Here is a 19,901-nt window from a genome sequence, read left to right as displayed (position 1 = left end):
GTATAGAGATACACCCTCTGAAATTTCCTCTCTGATTTTGTATGATTAAATAAGTTGAATGAAAATCCATAATAAACCTTGATAACTTTTATGATAACGTAGAGTTATTGAGAAGAAGATATGCAATGCATGATGTAAACATTAAATCATTGCAACATTATTAACGTTGAATTAAGAATATTGGATTAAGAAATATGAACCGCAACAAACAGAGTTTAGACGAACTCGTCCGCATATACTTCTCAGCTATATAATTTAATTATCAGTAATTAAACAAGAAGAATGTCCTACGAAATATAATATTACTTGTGACAAAGTTATTACAGTTCTTTATTAAATATATTTCAATAATTTTATAATTATTTAAATTAGTACAAAAAATTATTATACTTCGTTCTTTATCGTAGATATCTTATAATTTTGTTAGATCAAACACCAAATTATACATTTTCTGAAATGTACAGAAAATTCTTTTATTGTAATACTCCTTACCTCTATCAACAATTTCATGTTTCATCGTACGTTAAAGCTTGATAAGTGACATAGAAGAAAATTGAACGTACGTCGTACGTGTTCTATTCGGTATTAGCGAAACGCTTAACCCTTCTCCTTACAGATTCAGGGGGTTAATAAGAGGGACCGAACGAATATCGTGCTTTCAGTCTGCGTACAGCGCAGAGCTACGTACATATATTAACGCATTGTTAAACGTTCTTTGCGTCTTTATCGTACAGGAAACGATACTTGCCATTTAATGGGCGAACAAGCGCTAGGTCTTGAATAAGCGTTAAGCATGTTCGCGAATATAGTTTGTCGAAACTAAATGTTAGAAACAGTGTGACTATACGAGATACGTACGATGGGTAAATTGGTGTTTTTGGTGCTGTTTGTTTATTCTGTGGGAATTTCACGCTACTGCGAAACTACGTCGACTCCAAATCGGTAATTGTAGCCGATTAAATTCTATGAATTCAAATTCAAGATAACGATCAGATTATCGATCACGACAATGTCTTAGTGGACGCGTTGGACGTCGATAACTTTACGAGAAAAATATGCCATCTTGAAGTACTAACTAATTGCGCGTATAATTTTCGTAAAGACTAGATAATATATAGAAGAAAGATAAGAAGATGATAGATAGAATATAAATAAAGTATAAGTGAAAAAAATATTTAATATATAATATTCAGGAGAAAAATTGTGCGATTGTTCGATAGAATCTCCAAGCTTGATTTCTAAAAAGATATCAACTTTCTTACTTAGTTACGATATTTGGTAATACACAGTGGTATGCCGATAATCTTTAACGTATATAAATTTGATCGATGTAATATTACGTCGTTAAACATACGTATGCACTGCAGGGGTTGCAGAACAAGACGAAAAATAAAGTTTGTAGTATATTATTTTGCATTTGTGCTAGCTCTATTTTGTTTTTAGGGGATATGTGTTTATGGCACCGAAAAGATTATTAGCCGGCGAAACCGAAAGCGGCTGTTTGTCTTTACACAATTTGGAACTACCGGCTCATGTTCTTCTCGAGCTAGTGCCCACGATAGAAAATCAAGTATTGGCTCGTACTAGCGCCGTTGTAAAAACAGGTAAATACACTTGTAATTGAACGAAGAACTGCAAACCAAAGAATATTGCAAGAGTAACGATAATCTTCAAAGAATTACGTGCACGCCATTATTAGTTACTTAAAAAATTCTTGTCATACGAAGAAACAAAGTTCAATTTTCCAAGTTTTAAATTAATAATTATTAAAAGATTATTCACGCGTTACATCGTTAGTTGTCTTGATAGATGTTTGTAATTTGTATATACTCGTCTTTATTGTACTGCGAGAATAGATTCACGGTTCTTTGAGATCCAATCTAGACCTTTGACATCACATTGTGTATGTACATTATACATATTATGTATGTACTCAAGATCATCGGTATCATTTCGATAAGCGACCTCCGTCAATGGCATGCATAAACTATATATGAAATTTGCAAGATGTATCTCAATTTATATTAATTTATACGAATTTGTATTATTTATTAATTTAACGAAATGTTGATGAGTTGTTAATATAGAAATACCATTGCGTTAAATTATTACTGATTTTGATTTTAAACGTTAAACACGCAATTCTTCAATTAAAATTACTATTAATGAATTTTACTTAATTTTACGTAATCTTTGTTGCGTTAACGAGTAAGCACAAAACTATCAAGATGTAAGAGTGCTTAGGTGTACAGTAACATAGAAGATAAAGATTTTACTAATAAAGATCGTTCCAAATTCTACGCTTTTACTGCTTAAGGGGAAAGATGATATTTGGAACAACGTTTTACGGTATAAAAGAATATTTCGAATAACTCGTTATTTTGTAGTTAATTTACAATTGTCTAGCTACGCGAAAAATGACGTAGGAACTACAAAATAATCAAAGTTTCGACTTTCAAGAAATTCTTTTCCTATCCTCTTGGTTTTCATTTTCTCCCTTATCTCTGTAGGTGTTTTCATCTCATATCGGACTCTTTAAACAAATCGTAAATTGAAATTGTCGCTTCCTGCGGGGGGACTGAATTGGCCGACTCCCTCTCTGGAGAGGAAATAAGCAATCGCTAGAATATATACATGAGAAACCCATTTATATTATTATATACGGGATGAACAAATTTAATCCTATTATTATTGAGAAAACTTTAGTATCAAATGTTTTTTTAAAGCTCGTATGGGCAATTGTAGGAACAACGATTATCTAAATCGACGTGTAATTAAGCAGCTAATTGTTTGCAGCCTTTCTTGGTATAGCAATTTAACGATTAAGGATGTCCTTTTGCGCGAATGCATTTATGTCAGACGAAGACGATTGCTTCGATGTTGCAAGCTAACATGGCAAATAATCATATATTACATTTTCAAACTTAATATTATAAATTATAAGCACCAGTTCAATCCCAAAACTTTCTTTCCTGATGTTATCTACGAATTTCCCTTTTTCAGGTACAGAAACATGCCTGCACTTAACAGTACCGCAGACTGCTTCCAGAACCGCAAGGCTCCGATTAAAAATCAAATTCGACAAGTATCCCGATTACGTCGTGGTATCGGAATCAACCGTAGAGATCGAGGATGATTCTTTGATCACCTTCGTAGAAACCGATAAACCGACCTACAAGCCCGGTCAAGACGTTAAAATCAGAATTCTGATGCTTATGCATGATTTAAAACCGTCGCAAAAATCGGTGAGAAATTACTTCGTTCCAAATTTTTCGTTAGATTTCTATTGCTTCCCTGAAATTATCGTTTCGTCGTTACTTTGAATATGTTTCGGAATTTTCGTTGCTCGCAGATTCCAGAAGTATGGATCGAAAGTCCATCGTTAGTGAGAGTAGCGCAATGGACGAACATAAGCACGGAGAACGGGATGGCTCAGTTGACGTTTCCTTTGTCTCCGGAACCAACCTTGGTAAAATCGAAACGTCTATGGAGAAAATAATTAAATGCGATCAAGTTAAAGAGAAAGTTAGAAAGAACCGAATACTTCGAATCAAAAGATAGAAAGAACAAATCGACTAAACGAGAAAATAATTGTTTCAAAGACTAAAGACAAGTTGCTATTTTGTTAGATAAGAAAAATAAGAGTATGATGGTTTTCTCTATGCTTAAATAATTTTATATAAACCCTACGTGTAATTTATGTAACAGGGAACGTGGAACATAAAAGTAATGAAAGAAAGAGAGTATTCTAAGTTGATTCACACTACTCGATTTGAAGTAGAGAAATACGTTCTGCCAAAATTTCAAATAACCATCAATTCACCACAATATATTCTTGCGGATGTGGAGAACGTGACTTGGAACATCTGTGTCAAGTATCGTTATCGTATCTTTACCATAAAATTTCAAATATTATGAACAACGTTGCTAAGCTATTACATTAATGCGTAAATCGTATTATACATTAAGATTAAATAATGATTAACATTACAGATATAGTTACGGTAAACCTGTGAAAGGTAATCTATTGCTGAAGTTAACTCCGCAAACGCCAAGTTGGAGAAGATTGCCCAATCTTCCGGCAATACGTTACGAAACGGAAGTACGTATACACGAGCCGTTTAATGCAAAAGTGGTGTAAGTAAAAAAATGCTGGTTACCGAATAACGAGGAATAGAGTAAGAGTTCCATAAGGAAGATCGTTGCTTATTCTGCCATCCACCAAGAAACTAACGAATATATACTTGTTCTCGAGATTTGCAGCTAAACCAAACAGGCAAAAGATCGACCTATACCACTTTTGCATCAAACGGGCCATACATTTCTTCTATCGTATTCATTTTGATTATCGAAGTGGAAAGGTATATCAAAGACGAAATAAATATTTTAGCTCGATAAACCGGATGGTTGCACCGAATTTGTTCTTTCTGGAACGGTTCTTGGATTGGCGCATTGGAAAATGGATCCGAACAATATCGTTCTCATAGCCGAATTCACAGAAGCCGGGACTGGTGTAGTAGAAACTACGATTAGTAGAACCGTGGTGATGCACGAAGCACTGAAATTAGAATACGAGAATTATACACCTAAATACTTCAAGTTCGGTTTACCTTATCATGGAAAAGTGAATTTTTATCTCATGCTTATGTTACTCGAATATAATTTTTAATCTGTCAGTGGTAATAATTACCTTATTTAAATCGTATCTTTTTATGATAGTTGCGAGTTTTGCGACACGACGACACGCCCGCTCCGAACGAAAAAATTCAAATTTGCCTAAAAGTACGTGGAAAAATCGAATGGGACAAAGATGTTGTAGAATGTCGTGATTTTATGTCATCGCCTGATGGTTTCGTCGATTTTGTCGTACCACCGCAACATAAAAATATCGTTTTGTTAAGCTTTGTCGCCACCGCCGTTGATTATCCGACAACCTATTATCCACCAGACCAACGTTGGAAAGTAAGTAACATTGATAGTAACTTATTAATATTGCTACTAACTATCGTTAGAGACTTATCAATCCTAATAACATTTTATGTTTATAAACATTCAGATTTTAATTTCTCATAAATGTTGGTCTCATATGCAATTTATTTCAGGTTTTCATGAATCAACCATCAGCATCTACCACCGTAAATCCTTGGTATTCTCCGTCCGATAGTTACTTAACGGTAGCTCGGGGAAATCAACCGATCACGTGTGGCGAAAAGTATTCCTTTAACGTTATGTATACGACACCCCCTAACATGAGTGAATCCATTTCTTTCCATTATTCGATCAATTCCAAGGGAGGTATTTTAATATATGGGCACGTAAAGCACAAACCTAATCGGGATACGGTGTTGAATTATTTTGAATTTCACAATTTATTGGGTTCTATTGAATCTTTTGCTAACAAAACGGAGCAGGAAGCTGTAGTACACAGGTAAATTTTTCTAATATTTTTATACTACGATTTCTAAATTGTGTCATCGATAATTCGTTAGCTTTCAGCTAAAAAATATATATTTTTTAGATTCCCATTAAGCGTTAAAGTAACGCCAAGCATGGCTCCAGTTTCGGAATTGCTACTTTATTACGTACGATCAGATGGTGAAATTGTCGCAACAACTTACACAATAGAAGTTGGCCACTGTTTTGAGAACAAAGTAAAAACCGCATGGCATACTGATGTTCAAACACCAGGATCGGCGACTCAGTATCACGTGGAAGCTGCTCCTGGATCGCTTTGTGGAATCTCTGCGGTAGATAAATCGACCCTATTTTTGGGTAAATCGAAATCGAATCTGATCAGTGCCACTCAAACGTTCGACCAGTTGAGAAGATTTCATCCAACTCCAGAGCCACATTTTCTATCGGCAATTCATTGCAAATGTACGTCCTTGAATTATTTATAACTTTGATATAATTATTGACGTAATTTGTAATATTAAATTTGAATCGTACAGCAATGGCATCAGAAGGAACGAACGAAGAGATCAATCATTTTCCAGGATTTACCGAATTGCGAAAAAGGAGAAACACGAAATACAACGTAATATACAACAAAAGGGTTAACTATGTGGACGCTGTACAAGCTTTTGTCGTAAGATTTTTTGCGTATGCGTTCATCCCCTTAACCTCTAGACACTCTAAACGATTCGATCTTGATTTTCATAGGACTTTGGAGTGATTGTAATGAGCGATCTCGTATTACAAACACGACCATGCCCGTGGATGTACATGGAACACACAGACATGTTTCTTGCCTCCCATGTGTCTTCTTTCAAGTCCTTCCATTCTGGCGAGTTTTTGCTAATCTTTCTTATTACTAACGAATTTAATCTCGTGTAACAAAGTACGAAAGGTACGCAATGCCATCGTTTCCCTTCAGTTTTTTACGAACATAAAGATATCGTAGGTCATTTTCTGTTTTTAAAAAATTCCATTTACTTGGCATGTGTAATGTATGTGCAAATAAAAGAAAAGAAATCGAGTGTAAGTTTGTACGAATCGATGAGATATACATATATGTATATTTACAGAACTAGAATAAACGAAAGACGTTCTTCGATCGTTCGTCCAAGCTGACGATTGCAAAGAAAACAATTGCGACCTATGCATTCGCAAAACTAGTGGATTTTAAATTCAAAGCTTCACGCTCCATGCTTGCAAAACTTCTTTATGGAAGAAAGCGACTAAGTATAAAAACATTGAAATTTTTAACTTGTCCAATAACAGATGCTGTTGCTGCTGCGGCCATGGACCCAGGAGTAGAATATGTTGACCAAAATCCGGCTCAGACGGCTACACTTAGATCATATTTTCCTGAAACGTGGTTGTGGGAATTGGTGCCTACTGGGTATGATTGAAATACATTTTAAGAGCGTACTGAATATTTCGAGAGTGCTAACAATCCTTCTTATATGTCTTCTTGTGATAAATACGTTACTTGTTGATCACGATCAAGATTCGATCAGATTTATTATTATAACTATATATTTAATTATTTTTCATAGAAAAGAGGGCAAAGTAACGATAGAACGTACACTTCCGCACACCATCACCGATTGGGTTGGATATACAACATGTATTTCGCCGGTTCACGGTCTTGGAATAGCCCCTCCGACCACTATAACAGCATTCCAATTGTTCTTCCTGGATTATAGTTTACCGTACAGCATAAAACGTGGAGAAATAATGCGTTTCAAAGTGTCCCTTTTCAATTACATGCATCACAGTTTACCAGTAAGTGCATCGTTGTAAGTTCGTCTATAACACAGTGGCGGATCCAGAAGCCTTTCTGAGGAAGAAGTAACAAAATGTGTAAAAGTACATATATAAGTACATTTTTTAACCTTATTTTACAAGATATAAATTTGCTTGTAATTTTTATTTTAATGTTTCTATCTTGTACCATATCTAACTAGTTTTTCAAACTGTGACATAATATTTTTATATTTTATTAATCTTGAGGAGAGGACAAGCGACCGCGCTACTGCCCTCACTCCGTTTGAATCTGCCACTGTTATAACAAATAAATTCTTAAGTACTAAAAGATATGAATTCTCTTATGCATGAAATTTCGTATTTTTAAATATACTTTCTAATAGATTGGTTTTAGGCGTATACCGTCTACCGAAATTGCATTTTATTTCAAATAATTTTCCCAACTCCAAAATCCATGTATTTAATAATTTGTTTCACTTATTAATATACAGGTAAAAATTAAAATGGAAGAAGTAGAAGGAATTGATTTGCATTCGTCGAATTCTATCGCCTCGTTCTGTGTAAAACCACGAGACAGTATTGTCTATCAATACATCTTGAAACCACGAGTAATCGGAGAAGTTAACGTAACAGTTGCCGCTTTCATAGACACTGATTTTCCTGAACCATGCGGACCAGAGACTGTGGTATTTACGCGGTAATTAAGAATAAATAAATAGCTCGTACTGTCAAATAGTAAAAAAACAAAAAAAAGAAACTTCCTAATAGGAAGTAAGAATAAATTTTAACGATACAAAGATAAGAAATAGAAATTAATAATAAACAATAACTAATCTATTCATATTTAAGGAACGTAATGCCTGATCTATTCATGTTTAAGGGACGTAATCATGAAACCGATTCTAATTCTACCCGAAGGTTTCCCCATGGAAGAAACGAAATCTACGTTGATTTGCCCGATGGATTTCAGCGATGATTCCGCGTTCATGTGGGAATTGACATTGCCTGAAGATGCGGTACCGGATAGTGGGAGAGCGTATTTAAATTTGATAGGAGACATCTTAGGTCCGGCACTCGAAAATTTAGATAAACTTGTACAATTACCAAAAGGTTGCGGTGAACAAAATATGGTACTGTTTGTTCCAAATATTCACGTGATTAAATATCTGGATGTGATCGGAATCGATAATCCCGAACTTCGTACGAAAGCGATTAGGAATATGGAAAAAGGTATCGTTACATATTTTTATGAAAGAGGAATATTTTTTTAGCAAGAACGATTAATGTACTTGATTGAAATTTGTTTTATAAAATTGAAAAAACCTTCCATTTTTTATTGATCAGTTAAGGCAGTATTAACCGTTTTTATTACATATTGAACTTAGGATACCAGAGAGAGCTAACGTACAGACATGTGGATGGTTCTTATTCTGCGTTTGGAAGTAGTGAAAGCTCTATATGGCTGACTGCATTCGTATTAAAATCATTTGCTCAGGCTGCAACCTTGATTCATATCGACGAACAGGATCTTAAGCTATCTGTTAGCTGGATCACATCGCAACAATTGGAAAATGGTTGTTTCCCCGTAATAGGCACTGTCTTTCACAAACAGATGAAGGTTCGCCAAATTTTCAACTGTTCGAATGTCTCAATAAATTGCAACAAGTTTTACTTTAGGGCGGCCTTGAAGAATACGATGGCTTGTCATCAGGAATAACAGCATACATCCTAATTTCTTTGCTCGAATCTGGTGTTCCTTTGTCATCGTCTGTTGTTAATAATGCCCAGAGTTGTTTGGAAAAGGGAACAGCTAGTGGTCACAATAATCTACACACTACGGTTCTCACTACATACGCGTTAGCATTATTGGGAGATCCAAAGGCCAATTCCAGCATGACATCTTTGATGAATCTCGCTACACGCTACAAAGTGAGAATGAACATATACAATCGATCAGGAAATATATCTTATTTCTAAACTTTTTTCCTTTTTATTTGGTACTTAGTTAAAATATATCTATAATTACGATTTTATTATTCTTAATACTTGATCTTTTTACGTTATAGAATCTAATTTGGTGGGAGGATAAAACTAAGCCTTCAATCGGTCTAAGCATCGAAATGACTGCATATGTCATTCTTACCTTACTGAAATTAGGTGATGGACATTTGATTGAAGCCTTGAAAGCCGTTCGCTGGATATCAAAGCAAAGAAACGCCGAAGGTGGATTTACGTCCACTCAAGACACGGTTGTTGGACTGGAGGCTCTTACGAAATATGCTATGACTGTACAACATAGAAATATCGATTTGTCTGTTCTTGTCACTGCTAAGGAAGTGGATTATGTCTACAAATTGCATAACGAAAATCGTATGGTTCTTAAGCAAATTCGTTTATCTGTTTTACCAACTATCGTAGAAATCTTTGCTCAAGGCAAAGGATGTGTTTTAGTACAGGTAAAATAAATGTCTTTATCTTTATTCAAGAATACAGGAACTTTGCTACGAACTCTGTATATAATTATTTACTTGCAATTTCGTTTTCGTTGCAAATTATATAAACATTGCGTTTCAATTTTAGAGCAATCTTAAATACAATGTCCCGCATAGTACCGGTTCAGATGCTTTTGATCTTTCGGTGAGAGCCCGTTCCGTTAGTCATGGAAACGAATGCTCGTTACAAGAAATTACAATCTGTGCTCGATATAAGCTGGCAGATGAGGAAAGTAACATGGCTTTGCTAGAAATTGGAATGATAAGTGGTTACGTGCCTGATCGAGCGAGTCTTCACTTGTTATTAGATCCATCTTCAAGTAAATTCGCTCTCTTTCCTATTACAAATTGAATTAACGGATAATAATACGATATTAATTGAAATCTATTCATAAATTACAGAAGTTAAACGATTCGAGGAAGACCAAGATACTATGACGATTTATTTTGATAAATTAACTGGACAAAATACTTGCGTCTCGTTTAGAATAATACAGGAGTATTTTGTCGATCATCTTAAGCCAGCAAACGTGAGGCTTTACGATTACTATCAGCAAGAGCTTACCGTATCCACTGTAAGTCCAGACGATTTCTATTCAATTTTAATTAGAAAAAAAAAGATGTAACGATTGATAGAATAAATGCTTTCAGAATTACACAATCGCTTCAATTTGTAGCAGCGCGGAACCAGTCGATGAACAAACAACGCCAAATCAACTATCTACTATGAAGCAATACAAAGAATTTAATACCAGTCCGGTGAATTCCTCTTTCTTCGTCGTCAATCATGAACTAGCAGTGCCAGATGGAATAGAGGGACCAATTCCAGTTTATATGAAACCGGATGCCTATGATAAAACAGAAATGGCTATCACTACCAATGGATCACCTGATTTAACACCGACATTTACAACGGAAGACCAAACTGTATCAACTATACAAATAGAGAATGAAGAACCTGTACAGGTATTTATATACATTTCAAACTTTTTTAATCGTTCCAAACGACTTGCGAATAATTAGTCAAATAAAATTTGTCAAACAACGAAAAATCGAAGAAAATAAAAAGATTCGTCGAACTATCGATAGAGACAATTTCTTACAGGTGGAGCCAGACATTGAAATAAAGAACACTACAACAATCGCCGAGACGAATATTCCGTGTAAGTAAAATGTATTTTACAATCTACAACAGTTACACGTACAATTATCGTTTCTCACGTTACATGTTACTTTAGTGCCAACGGGAGTAAACCAATCATGTCCCGTATGTATGGAGTTACCGTCAAACATTAGCGATGTTTATTGTTCGGCAAGTAGCGCGGTTAAAGTAGCAATCAGACGACTTCGCAAAGTGAGATTGCTGCTAGACTTGCATTCATCCCGAGAAGTTCAACGTCTTCGTGCCACGGTCGAGTTCACTTTAAGCCCAAATTGTTCCTGTTTACAGTTAGATAACCGTACGTAACGTACTAAGAGACGGGGTACACATTGATAAGTTAAACCACCATACCTCGATACACATAACACGTACACCGTTTTACAATGTATATTTAGTATAAAAAAATATTTTCTTGCAGCTGGAAGTTTTGCATTAATCATAAACAAGGATAACGACTTTCTTGCATCCGGGGATCAGAAACAAACACTGAACGATTCGTTTCATATATATGGTTTACCAATGGTAAGCGGTATGCCTTGCAAATTGGCCGAGGCACGAGCCTCTTGTTTCAATGAAGAGAACATTCAATGCACGTACGAAGATCCCTCGGTTTACGGTTAGATAGTATACCTATCTTAATGTGTTTAATGCGCAAAATGTTTGAAACCGATTGTGTAAATTTCGATTACAAGGATATAACACTGTATGTTCTGTTTTCTTTTTTAACTGAACTAATTTCGCGCAGGGTATATACATGAATCTTTACTCTTTTCATTTTCTGTTTTTTTTTTATCTACAAATATATCAGTTACATAATATGTAAGTAATCATAGGATAAGCTATAGTCCACGTGAAAACATAAACGAACATCATCGTCGCAATTAGTTATATATGTATCAGGGAATGGAAAGTTCCTCTTTTTTTATATATATTGTGAATAAAGTTTTCAATATAGTAAATTGATTAATTTATTCCTTCGTAATTTTATATATATGTATATGTATATATATGTATATTGACAAGTGAACACGCAAAAAAGCGAATATCGGTTTTTTGTTTGTTATACTTTTATTTATTTATTCTTTGTATCTGATCTGCTACTGAAATAATTATTACAAATTAACAATCACCTCTCGAACTTTTTACTACATTAAATATTATTTTATTACAGCAGATTTTACGGTTATCTATTTTATTATTACGGCTCTTTTTATTTATCATACTAAGTGTTTGTCATTTAATGCTGATGGAATTGAAACATTTTCTCTTTCTATCTTTTTGCACAGCTACAGAGAATATTTGTTATAAAGCTATCGATCTTTCTTCTCTTTCTTTCTTTCTTCGTCCTTCTTTTTTTATTGTTATTTATGTAATTTCCTATGTTCGACTTCAGCATTAAATACCAAATCGCATTATCACTGGAAATGTGTTCGCTATTTATCCACATTTGTAAACGGTAAAATGCTTGCTCGAAATAAATAAGACTATTTGCACTGTTCGCTAGAGAAACTAACCGTAGCGACGCTTCACTAAAGTAAAATGCAAAACCTAACACCTGCATCAGGAATGAAAGGAACGATTTTTGAATGTCTATAAATTGGCAGTAGCGTTTTCAGTTCAGTCGGCGTCGTTTCCAAAGATTTCAATTATACTCTATTCAATAGATATTTTTTGCTTGTAGTTAGTACATCACCGTTTATCCGTACGAATAAACAACACGGTACATGTAGTAGATATTATAGAATCCTATTCGCAAATGGTCACTTAAGAAAAAACGAGACGAATACGATTAATAATACTTTGTTACACTGGGATCATAATTTTCATCAGTTAGTTAAATATGCGCAAAGGTATACATTCACCAAAAATGATGTATTAACGCACTAGTAATTTTCTCGCCGATCTGATATACATATATACGTTTACTTTTAATATTTATCGATATTGGAACAGCATTGCCCAGGCAGAACACAAGTACTGTGACGAAATGTTGACTCAATATTTATGAGAATATTGGTCGAACACGTTGGCAGTAAATGCTCGAGTAAATAGTAAATGCACATATCTCAACAGCTCTCCTAACTTCGTAGATATCGATATTATAAAACAGTATTGTACAATATTTACCCTAATGTCAAAAAACACAGTGATACAAAAATTCGGATATGTAGAATCAATATGCAAGAGACAGACATTGCAATCGCGAAGTATTCTAAATACAAATCCATGGTATTCCGAAATATGGATATACGTTTTAAAACTAGGACTAAGTGGTTATCATTAGTTTGCTAGAAAAGTGATCCACAGTTAATAAAAATAAAATAGAACCCTTGAAATAGAAGATTACTAATTATTGAACAATTTAGTAATTATTTACCAATTTAATAATTTTGTTGTAATTTAACTAATAATCTTTAGATTTCTAAAATTTTTTATAAAATATTATTCATATATATCGTTTACTATTAAAAAAAAGTTGGGAAATTTTTACAAACATATCGAAATTAAGGATTTTTTAAAAGTGTCACTTCTCTAGCAAGAAGGCAGTATGTGTAAAAGACAATTGGTATAATCTAAAGAAATCTACACTAAGTTAATACAAAAACTTTCAAGGTGTGGTAAAATTAACTTACGAATTGTTCAAACAACAAAAATAATGCAGTAATACTGTAGTCTGGAAAATACAATATTATTGTATATCGATATTGAATAAATATTAAAGATATAAATCTCGATGGAATCGGGCCAATATAAAAACTAATTCTAAAATTAAGTTCTACCTGGGCAGTAATACTCACATACATTTACGTTCAATTTTGTCATACCAAACAGTATTATATTGGTTGACAAATGCTACTATTAGAACCTGTGCTCGCATGGAACACGATACTGAGTAGAAAATAAAAATAGTCTGAAATAAAAATGACAATTGTGTTTGTGCGCTTCATACAGGAAAATGAAAGACAGACAATACAGGTAAAATTAATCACTACATGTAAAATAATAATACATTAAGACACGAGCTCTATATTAAATTATATATGCAGATTTTGTATTTCTTCTTTAAATTAAAATATAAAGTATTAAATTGCTACTAAAATATGATTCAGTCAGTCAGGTTTTCCATAGTACTGGCAAGCATCAGGCATTAGTATCAAACATCAACTTAAGTTAAAACTTAAAGTTGCAATAATATGTAAATATACTACTTTAGTTTATAAATATATTATTTAAATCTTATTATTTTAAATTATAAAGTACGCGTACGATATAATAAAATTGGGCTCTCTAATTAAACAAGACACGTCGTTTTATCTTTGCACTGAATTAATATATATGTATATATTATATATATTATGACACGCATTGTGAAATATAAATTAAAGATGGATTTAATATAGAGCTTGCCTTCCTTACATAATTTTAATCAAACTAAACACGATATTAACGAATTCAGGTAAAAAATTGGCTTTACTCTTTGAATTTTACGTCAGTGCACCGAAATGCAAAGAAGTCAGTCTAACTGATTATCAATTACCAAATGTACGTTCGTAAAGGTACATATATACGCGCAATAAGCGCAATTTTATTTGGCGATGTAAACACGTTATTGTTCAGACTTGATAATGCGTGTTGCGATTGTTGCAACGGTCGCAAATATCAGATGCATCAGAAATAACAAAGGAACTTGTACGAACATCCGTATTATAATACTCAATAAATTTTAGGTGCTGAACGATCGTTAATGGGACCACTGGTTTTCCTTAACGAGGTACCTTTTCGTATTTGATCCATGAGAGAATCCCTGACTTGTAAAGGATCCATAATGGGTACACGATTACCCATTATGCGTCTTACGCTTGCGGATCTACTCGTTGTATTATTTCCTTGCAAGTTTTGCTGTTGTTGCGCTAATTTAGCATTCAAAGTCTCGAGAAAACCAGATGGTGTTTTAGAATTTTTGCTTATCTGCTGTTCAATGGAGTGCTTTCTGGTAGATTTGGGACTACTATTCGTATTGTTACCACTTGTGGCATTATTACCTGTACTGTTAATGAGCTTAGCACTGAGAACCGCCATAAAACTTTGGCCAACCCCTCCCGGACCTTGCCCTTGAATATTTACACCTGTATTGACAGTAGTTATTTGTGTAGTATTTGAATTACGTTCTTGAGAAGCTGAACGAATGGCTGCACATGAACGTTCAACAGATGATCGAGTTACTTGCAACACAGCATTGTGTGGTAATGTAGCAGACGCATTGTTATGCGACTGTGCTTGTCCTGTAGCTTTCCGTAAAAGAGATGGACTAGCAGGTGTATGACGTAACTCTGTAAGAGTCCTTACTGTTTCCGACACTGAGATAGATCTGCGATATAGAATATATATTACGTTACATTAGCGTTTTACGTGCCATTGAAATCTTTCATAATAGACATGGAAAAGAATTATATTCTACCGTTGAGGAGTAGGACTAGCTGTAGGTGAAGAACCTTCTAACAAAAACGCTGGCGGGGGAGGAAGATTTTCAGTTTCGTCGCAAGTATTATCAGTGCGTTCATCGTTAGAACCTGCTGAAGGATTATTGAATGTAGCAGTTATAATAGTAGACGTTCGTCTTGTTGGTGGTGGAGGTTTATTCACTTGCTGCATCGATCCTCTACGGACCGTTAAAGTAGATACAGCACCAGGTACATTCCATGCATTTTCAGTTGGATTATGAAGTGAATGAGAATGCGGTATAGTAGTTTGACTTCCATATCCACTGCTAGATTCAATACTAGATTCTGATGTTTGACTTCCACCATCTTTTTCCGTAATTTCAGTCTAAAAATATATTTAGCTAAGCACTTATAGTTACAAAATGTCAAATGTTGTTGCCTTACCTTTTCAGTTCCTGGTGCTGATAATGAAGCAGGAGGTGGTGGTAAAGGTAACTGCATCTCTTGAGCGCGACTTGCAGCTAAATTTGCTAATTCGTGCATGTTCACATACATTGGTTGTTGAAGTTGATGAGTTGCTAATTCTGTATTATATCGTAATATTATATGTTATTTTCTAAACATTAACATAATTCATAAAGATTAATAGAGACCTTTTGCTAAGTGTGCTGGAAGTGGTAACTTAGGTTTCCCTCTAGGACTTCCAGGAGGTTCATTTTTTACTGGAACTGTTGGTCGCTCTAAACTGGAACATCTGTTTGGTATAGGAGGGCGATGACTACCATTATTTCTACGCAATTGTACTCTAGATGCTTGTTGATTAGAGGAAGAACATGAAGAGGAAGAAGAAACTGGAGAAGCGGGTTGACTATGACAACAGCTACTATTATCTGGAGCTTGGAATGTGTAGACACTGAGTGCTGGTCTTTGATGGCCTTTTTCATAAGCTACAAGAATAAGTGTAATATTATAAGTAAATTATACGTTATTCTTTATCATATATTTTAATTAATAATTTTCTTACCAGAAGAAATCGTGTGCGGTCGTTCGTTGATTGTGTTTTGATTTTGCCTATCATACTGAACTGATGTTTCCTGCAAGTCAGGCCAAGTAGCAGTAGTTACAGGTCTTGTTGTAGTACAACCAGTATTTTGATTAGTTTGAGAAGACACATTTGATACCTACGACAACACAGTTTAACTTCAAAAACATAAAAAAGACATACACCTCAAAGGATGCAGTGCTCTATTGAATATTGCAAATAAAAAGGAAAAATATGAAGTGCTGGCAAGCAACTAGTGTCTAACAACCTTACCTGATGTTCAGAGATTGGTTGTGTGTATAACGTGTCCTGAGAAGTGAAGCCAGAGTCACGGGAACTACCATTTACCAAGTGGCGTAGTGTCATCATACCATTGATGCTGGAGGGCCTGACACCGACAGACTACAACGAGTACAACATCGACTACCACATACACACTAAGCCGATGCCAAGTGGCATTCATGCTATGATCCATAAGCAACTACTTGCTTAAAATATGGCTAGTGCATAAATAGTGAAACTAATATGCCATGCACAAATGATTGACATTCTTAGTATAATAACGAAGCAGAACGAAAAAGATGTAATATCCGTTATTTATGCTACCGTAATTTTCACCTGAGAAAGTGATCTGTGCCAAGGGTGTCCAGATGGACTTGGATGACTTTTACAAGAGCCACTGCTGCTACTAGTCAAAGAACTAATTGAACACATTGAACTTTTTCTTGACCCAAGTGACAGAGAAGGACTTGAGGGCGGCGTAGCAAGTGACCACTGTGTTACATCGCAACCTTTTATATCTGTTATTACTTGCTCTGATGCAGGAGGTAAATGATGTGGAGAGGCTGCATGTCGTTGTAATTGATCAGAAACCTCTTGCAAGTGTGTCAGTTCCATTAGCATTGCAATTTCTTCATCCTATGTTTGATTTTTACATGTTATTAATAGTGTTATTTGAAATTAAATTATTAATTACCCGGTAATTATAATTGATGTTACTAACAAGTACTGGTTTCAAAAATCTGGCAAGAAGACAATATCTGCCCCTTTCTTCGAGTAAAGCCGCGCGAACGGCTTTTCTTTCCGTTTCTTCTAAACTTAACCGTTTTTCTTGAACAACAGCAGCTGAAGATTCTAGCATTCGATTCAATTCAATATCACCTGATAATGTTCCATGCCCTTGTGTTTGTCCTTGTAAATGATGACCTTTTCGTGCTTTTTTCTTTTGCAAACGTAATGTATCAGTAGATCGCTTTCTTAATTCTGCTTTTGCTTTTTTATATTCTGAAATTAACAGAATTTCAAGTATATTTCAACATTTCCAAATATGTTATCATTAAATATACTAACCTTTAGCATGTTCTTTATCTAAATTTATTAAAGATTTTTTCCAATCTTCTAATTTTTCTTGAAGAGGCAACACCAAGCAATCCATAATAGCACTAATAAAAGAATATGTAAATAAAAAATGCTTATTTAACAAATAAATATTTAAAATTATTAATGTTTAATGAAAACTTACCTAGTAAATGATTTCATTCGTGTTTCTACTGCTTTATGTCTAAGACATATCCGGGTTAAAGCAGTTCCAATTTCTTTTGTTGCACCTTAATTACAAATATTTTATTGGACTAAGAGCTAACATTTAAAAGTATTTCATAAAAAATTAAAAAGAAAGTATAACACAAACAAATATTGATGTATGATTGTTTATAATAAACATAGAAAATAAGACATAATTCACCTCTTGCACTAGTTGCAGCATCAGCAATTTTTTGAAAGGTTTCAAGATATGCAGAAATAGCTAAAATAGCAGCCCTAAAAAAATATCTAATGTAATTAGAGATATTATATTATTGTAAAGTAAATTTTACAATACATCTGTAATTAAAATACAAGCTTGCAGTAAATTTTATTTTTATGTTTTATGCACAATATAATTAGTATTACTATTGAATACAAAAGTCAAATCTTAAGTTTACTAATAAAATAAATATTAAACTGTAATCAAAATATAATTATTACCTTAGGCAAGAATGTAATTTGGTTGCTTTTGAAATTAAATCTTCCCATAATGGTGCTCCATTCTAAAAACAAATTTTTATAACATTTTCTCATTTACAAAATAAGAAATATATAAATAATTTATATATACGATTTTTATACATTGTACAAATACATATTATTACATTTGATGTAGATACTTTTATGTTATCATAAAAATACAACACATTTAATAGGGTAATGCAATCACATACGCCTACCTATCTTTTCTGATTAGATAATTTTATGAACTAGGAAGCTACCTGAAGAAGAAAATTGAATTGTTACATAGCTGCAATATTACATGCATTTTTGTGGCTGTTTAATAAAATTAAATAACACTTTATAAAAAATTTATATATGAAATTTATTAAATAGGATTATTTTACATAATTTACTTTGTTATAAATATTATTCGACGTTATATTCGTTGTTTACTAGTTCCATCAAGTAAAAAGAATATATACATTTATTATCTTGGAAATATGAAAAAATATTTCGGAACAGTATTATAGAACTAGAACAAGTGTAAATTAGCTATCGTCCTCGTTTTATCGCATTAAAGTATCTCAATGGTTTCGAAGAGTAGTTTCCAGAATTAGGACAATGGAACCATATTTTTAAAAGGTACCATAAGAAAAAATAACTAAAGGAATATGTTGCCTCTTCGGTCATACTGATTTCATAATATTTACGAAATATGTATATGTATTAAGAACAGTTGCATCGACAACGCGCCTTGGCCTGCATCGTTACTTGTGCAAAGGTAGAAAAGCGTACAAAAAACAATGAACAGGAAAAAACGCGGTCGCGCTCAAGCAAAATAAATATTGAATATTGACACACCATTAACGTTACTTACCTTCATGTCAGTTATAATCTGTTGAAAGAGGCCACCCAAAGCACTGCACTCTCTCTCAATTGTTGCATCCATCTTTGACTATCCGAAATTTTTTCCTTACTTGGCTCCGATAAAGTTCTTCCACATTAGAATCGTAGAATAGTTCTACTTTTTGTTATCCATATAGATATATACAAAATTTCCATAAGAATATCGGCGATTTGTAAGATTCGCCATTTTCGTAACAAGACACAAGTTTGAAGTAACACAGGGAAATACAACTGAGTGTATTTACCTACACTGTGCCTCTCATATATCTGTATCACGAATAATTTCGAATAAAACAATTTGGAAATCGAATGATCACTGTGCTATTTTCACAAATATTTTCCAACAATGTGCAATCATAACACCGATTAGTTTTGCCAAAGAAAATTGTAAACACTAGGGGACGGGTATCTCAACACAACGCACTCATTCTGACGAGCAACTATGGCTATCGCTCTCGCGTCTGCGTCGATTCTGTTTTCGTTGCAATACCTGAATATCTGTGCCCCCTACGGCGACCCCGTTTCACAACTTCAAATTGAGGATTCGGGGTATATCTAATCGTTACTCAGGGTAACGGCTCTCTCTACCCCTTAGACTTTAGACAATCACTTCCGGA

The 19,901-nt window shown here is 34.0% G+C and overlaps 2 protein-coding genes across 5 annotated transcripts; one reads left to right on the top strand and one right to left on the bottom strand.

Annotated features, from left to right (window-relative positions):
• The first annotated feature begins 634 nt into the window (after positions 1–634).
• On the top strand, positions 635–11,820 carry LOC117235080 (pregnancy zone protein-like). The gene is made up of 25 exons (XM_033496762.1): positions 635–942; positions 1,444–1,604; positions 3,004–3,245; positions 3,353–3,469; positions 3,709–3,875; positions 3,994–4,102; positions 4,391–4,624; positions 4,720–4,962; positions 5,103–5,428; positions 5,519–5,877; positions 5,952–6,088; positions 6,163–6,286; positions 6,724–6,844; positions 7,002–7,230; positions 7,704–7,909; positions 8,093–8,442; positions 8,598–8,830; positions 8,890–9,141; positions 9,279–9,668; positions 9,793–10,024; positions 10,107–10,279; positions 10,356–10,670; positions 10,810–10,867; positions 10,943–11,164; positions 11,285–11,820. Exons 1-25 carry the CDS (start codon positions 860–862, stop codon positions 11,485–11,487), a joined length of 5,286 nt encoding a protein of 1,761 aa, XP_033352653.1. The 5' UTR covers positions 635–859; the 3' UTR covers positions 11,488–11,820.
• On the bottom strand, positions 11,648–19,876 carry LOC117235083 (protein MTSS 2). Of its 4 annotated transcripts, none has more exons than XM_033496769.1 (13): positions 19,256–19,876; positions 18,376–18,437; positions 18,095–18,168; positions 17,873–17,957; positions 17,701–17,792; positions 17,354–17,634; positions 16,969–17,268; positions 16,624–16,752; positions 16,333–16,402; positions 15,962–16,255; positions 15,753–15,892; positions 15,326–15,693; positions 11,648–15,235 (listed from the first exon to the last, which is right to left on the bottom strand). In XM_033496769.1, the coding sequence occupies exons 1-13, from the start codon at positions 19,325–19,327 to the stop codon at positions 14,581–14,583; spliced, it is 2,622 nt and encodes an 873-aa protein (XP_033352660.1). In that variant the 5' UTR covers positions 19,328–19,876; the 3' UTR covers positions 11,648–14,580. The 4 variants fall into 4 exon arrangements, with proteins under 4 accessions (XP_033352660.1, XP_033352659.1, XP_033352661.1 ...); XM_033496768.1 differs by having other exon boundaries at positions 16,333–16,489; positions 19,256–19,327; XM_033496770.1 differs by lacking the exon at positions 16,624–16,752 and having other exon boundaries at positions 16,333–16,489; positions 19,256–19,875.
• Between the last annotated feature and the right edge of the window lie 25 nt (positions 19,877–19,901).

The sequence above is a fragment of the Bombus vosnesenskii genome, unplaced genomic scaffold, assembly GCF_011952255.1.
Source record: "Bombus vosnesenskii isolate JDL3184/JDL3185 unplaced genomic scaffold, Bvos_JDL3184-5_v1.1 scf7180000013314, whole genome shotgun sequence".
NCBI classification, from domain to species: domain Eukaryota; kingdom Metazoa; phylum Arthropoda; class Insecta; order Hymenoptera; family Apidae; genus Bombus; species Bombus vosnesenskii.
This window is presented reverse-complemented; position numbering and strand designations above follow the sequence as displayed.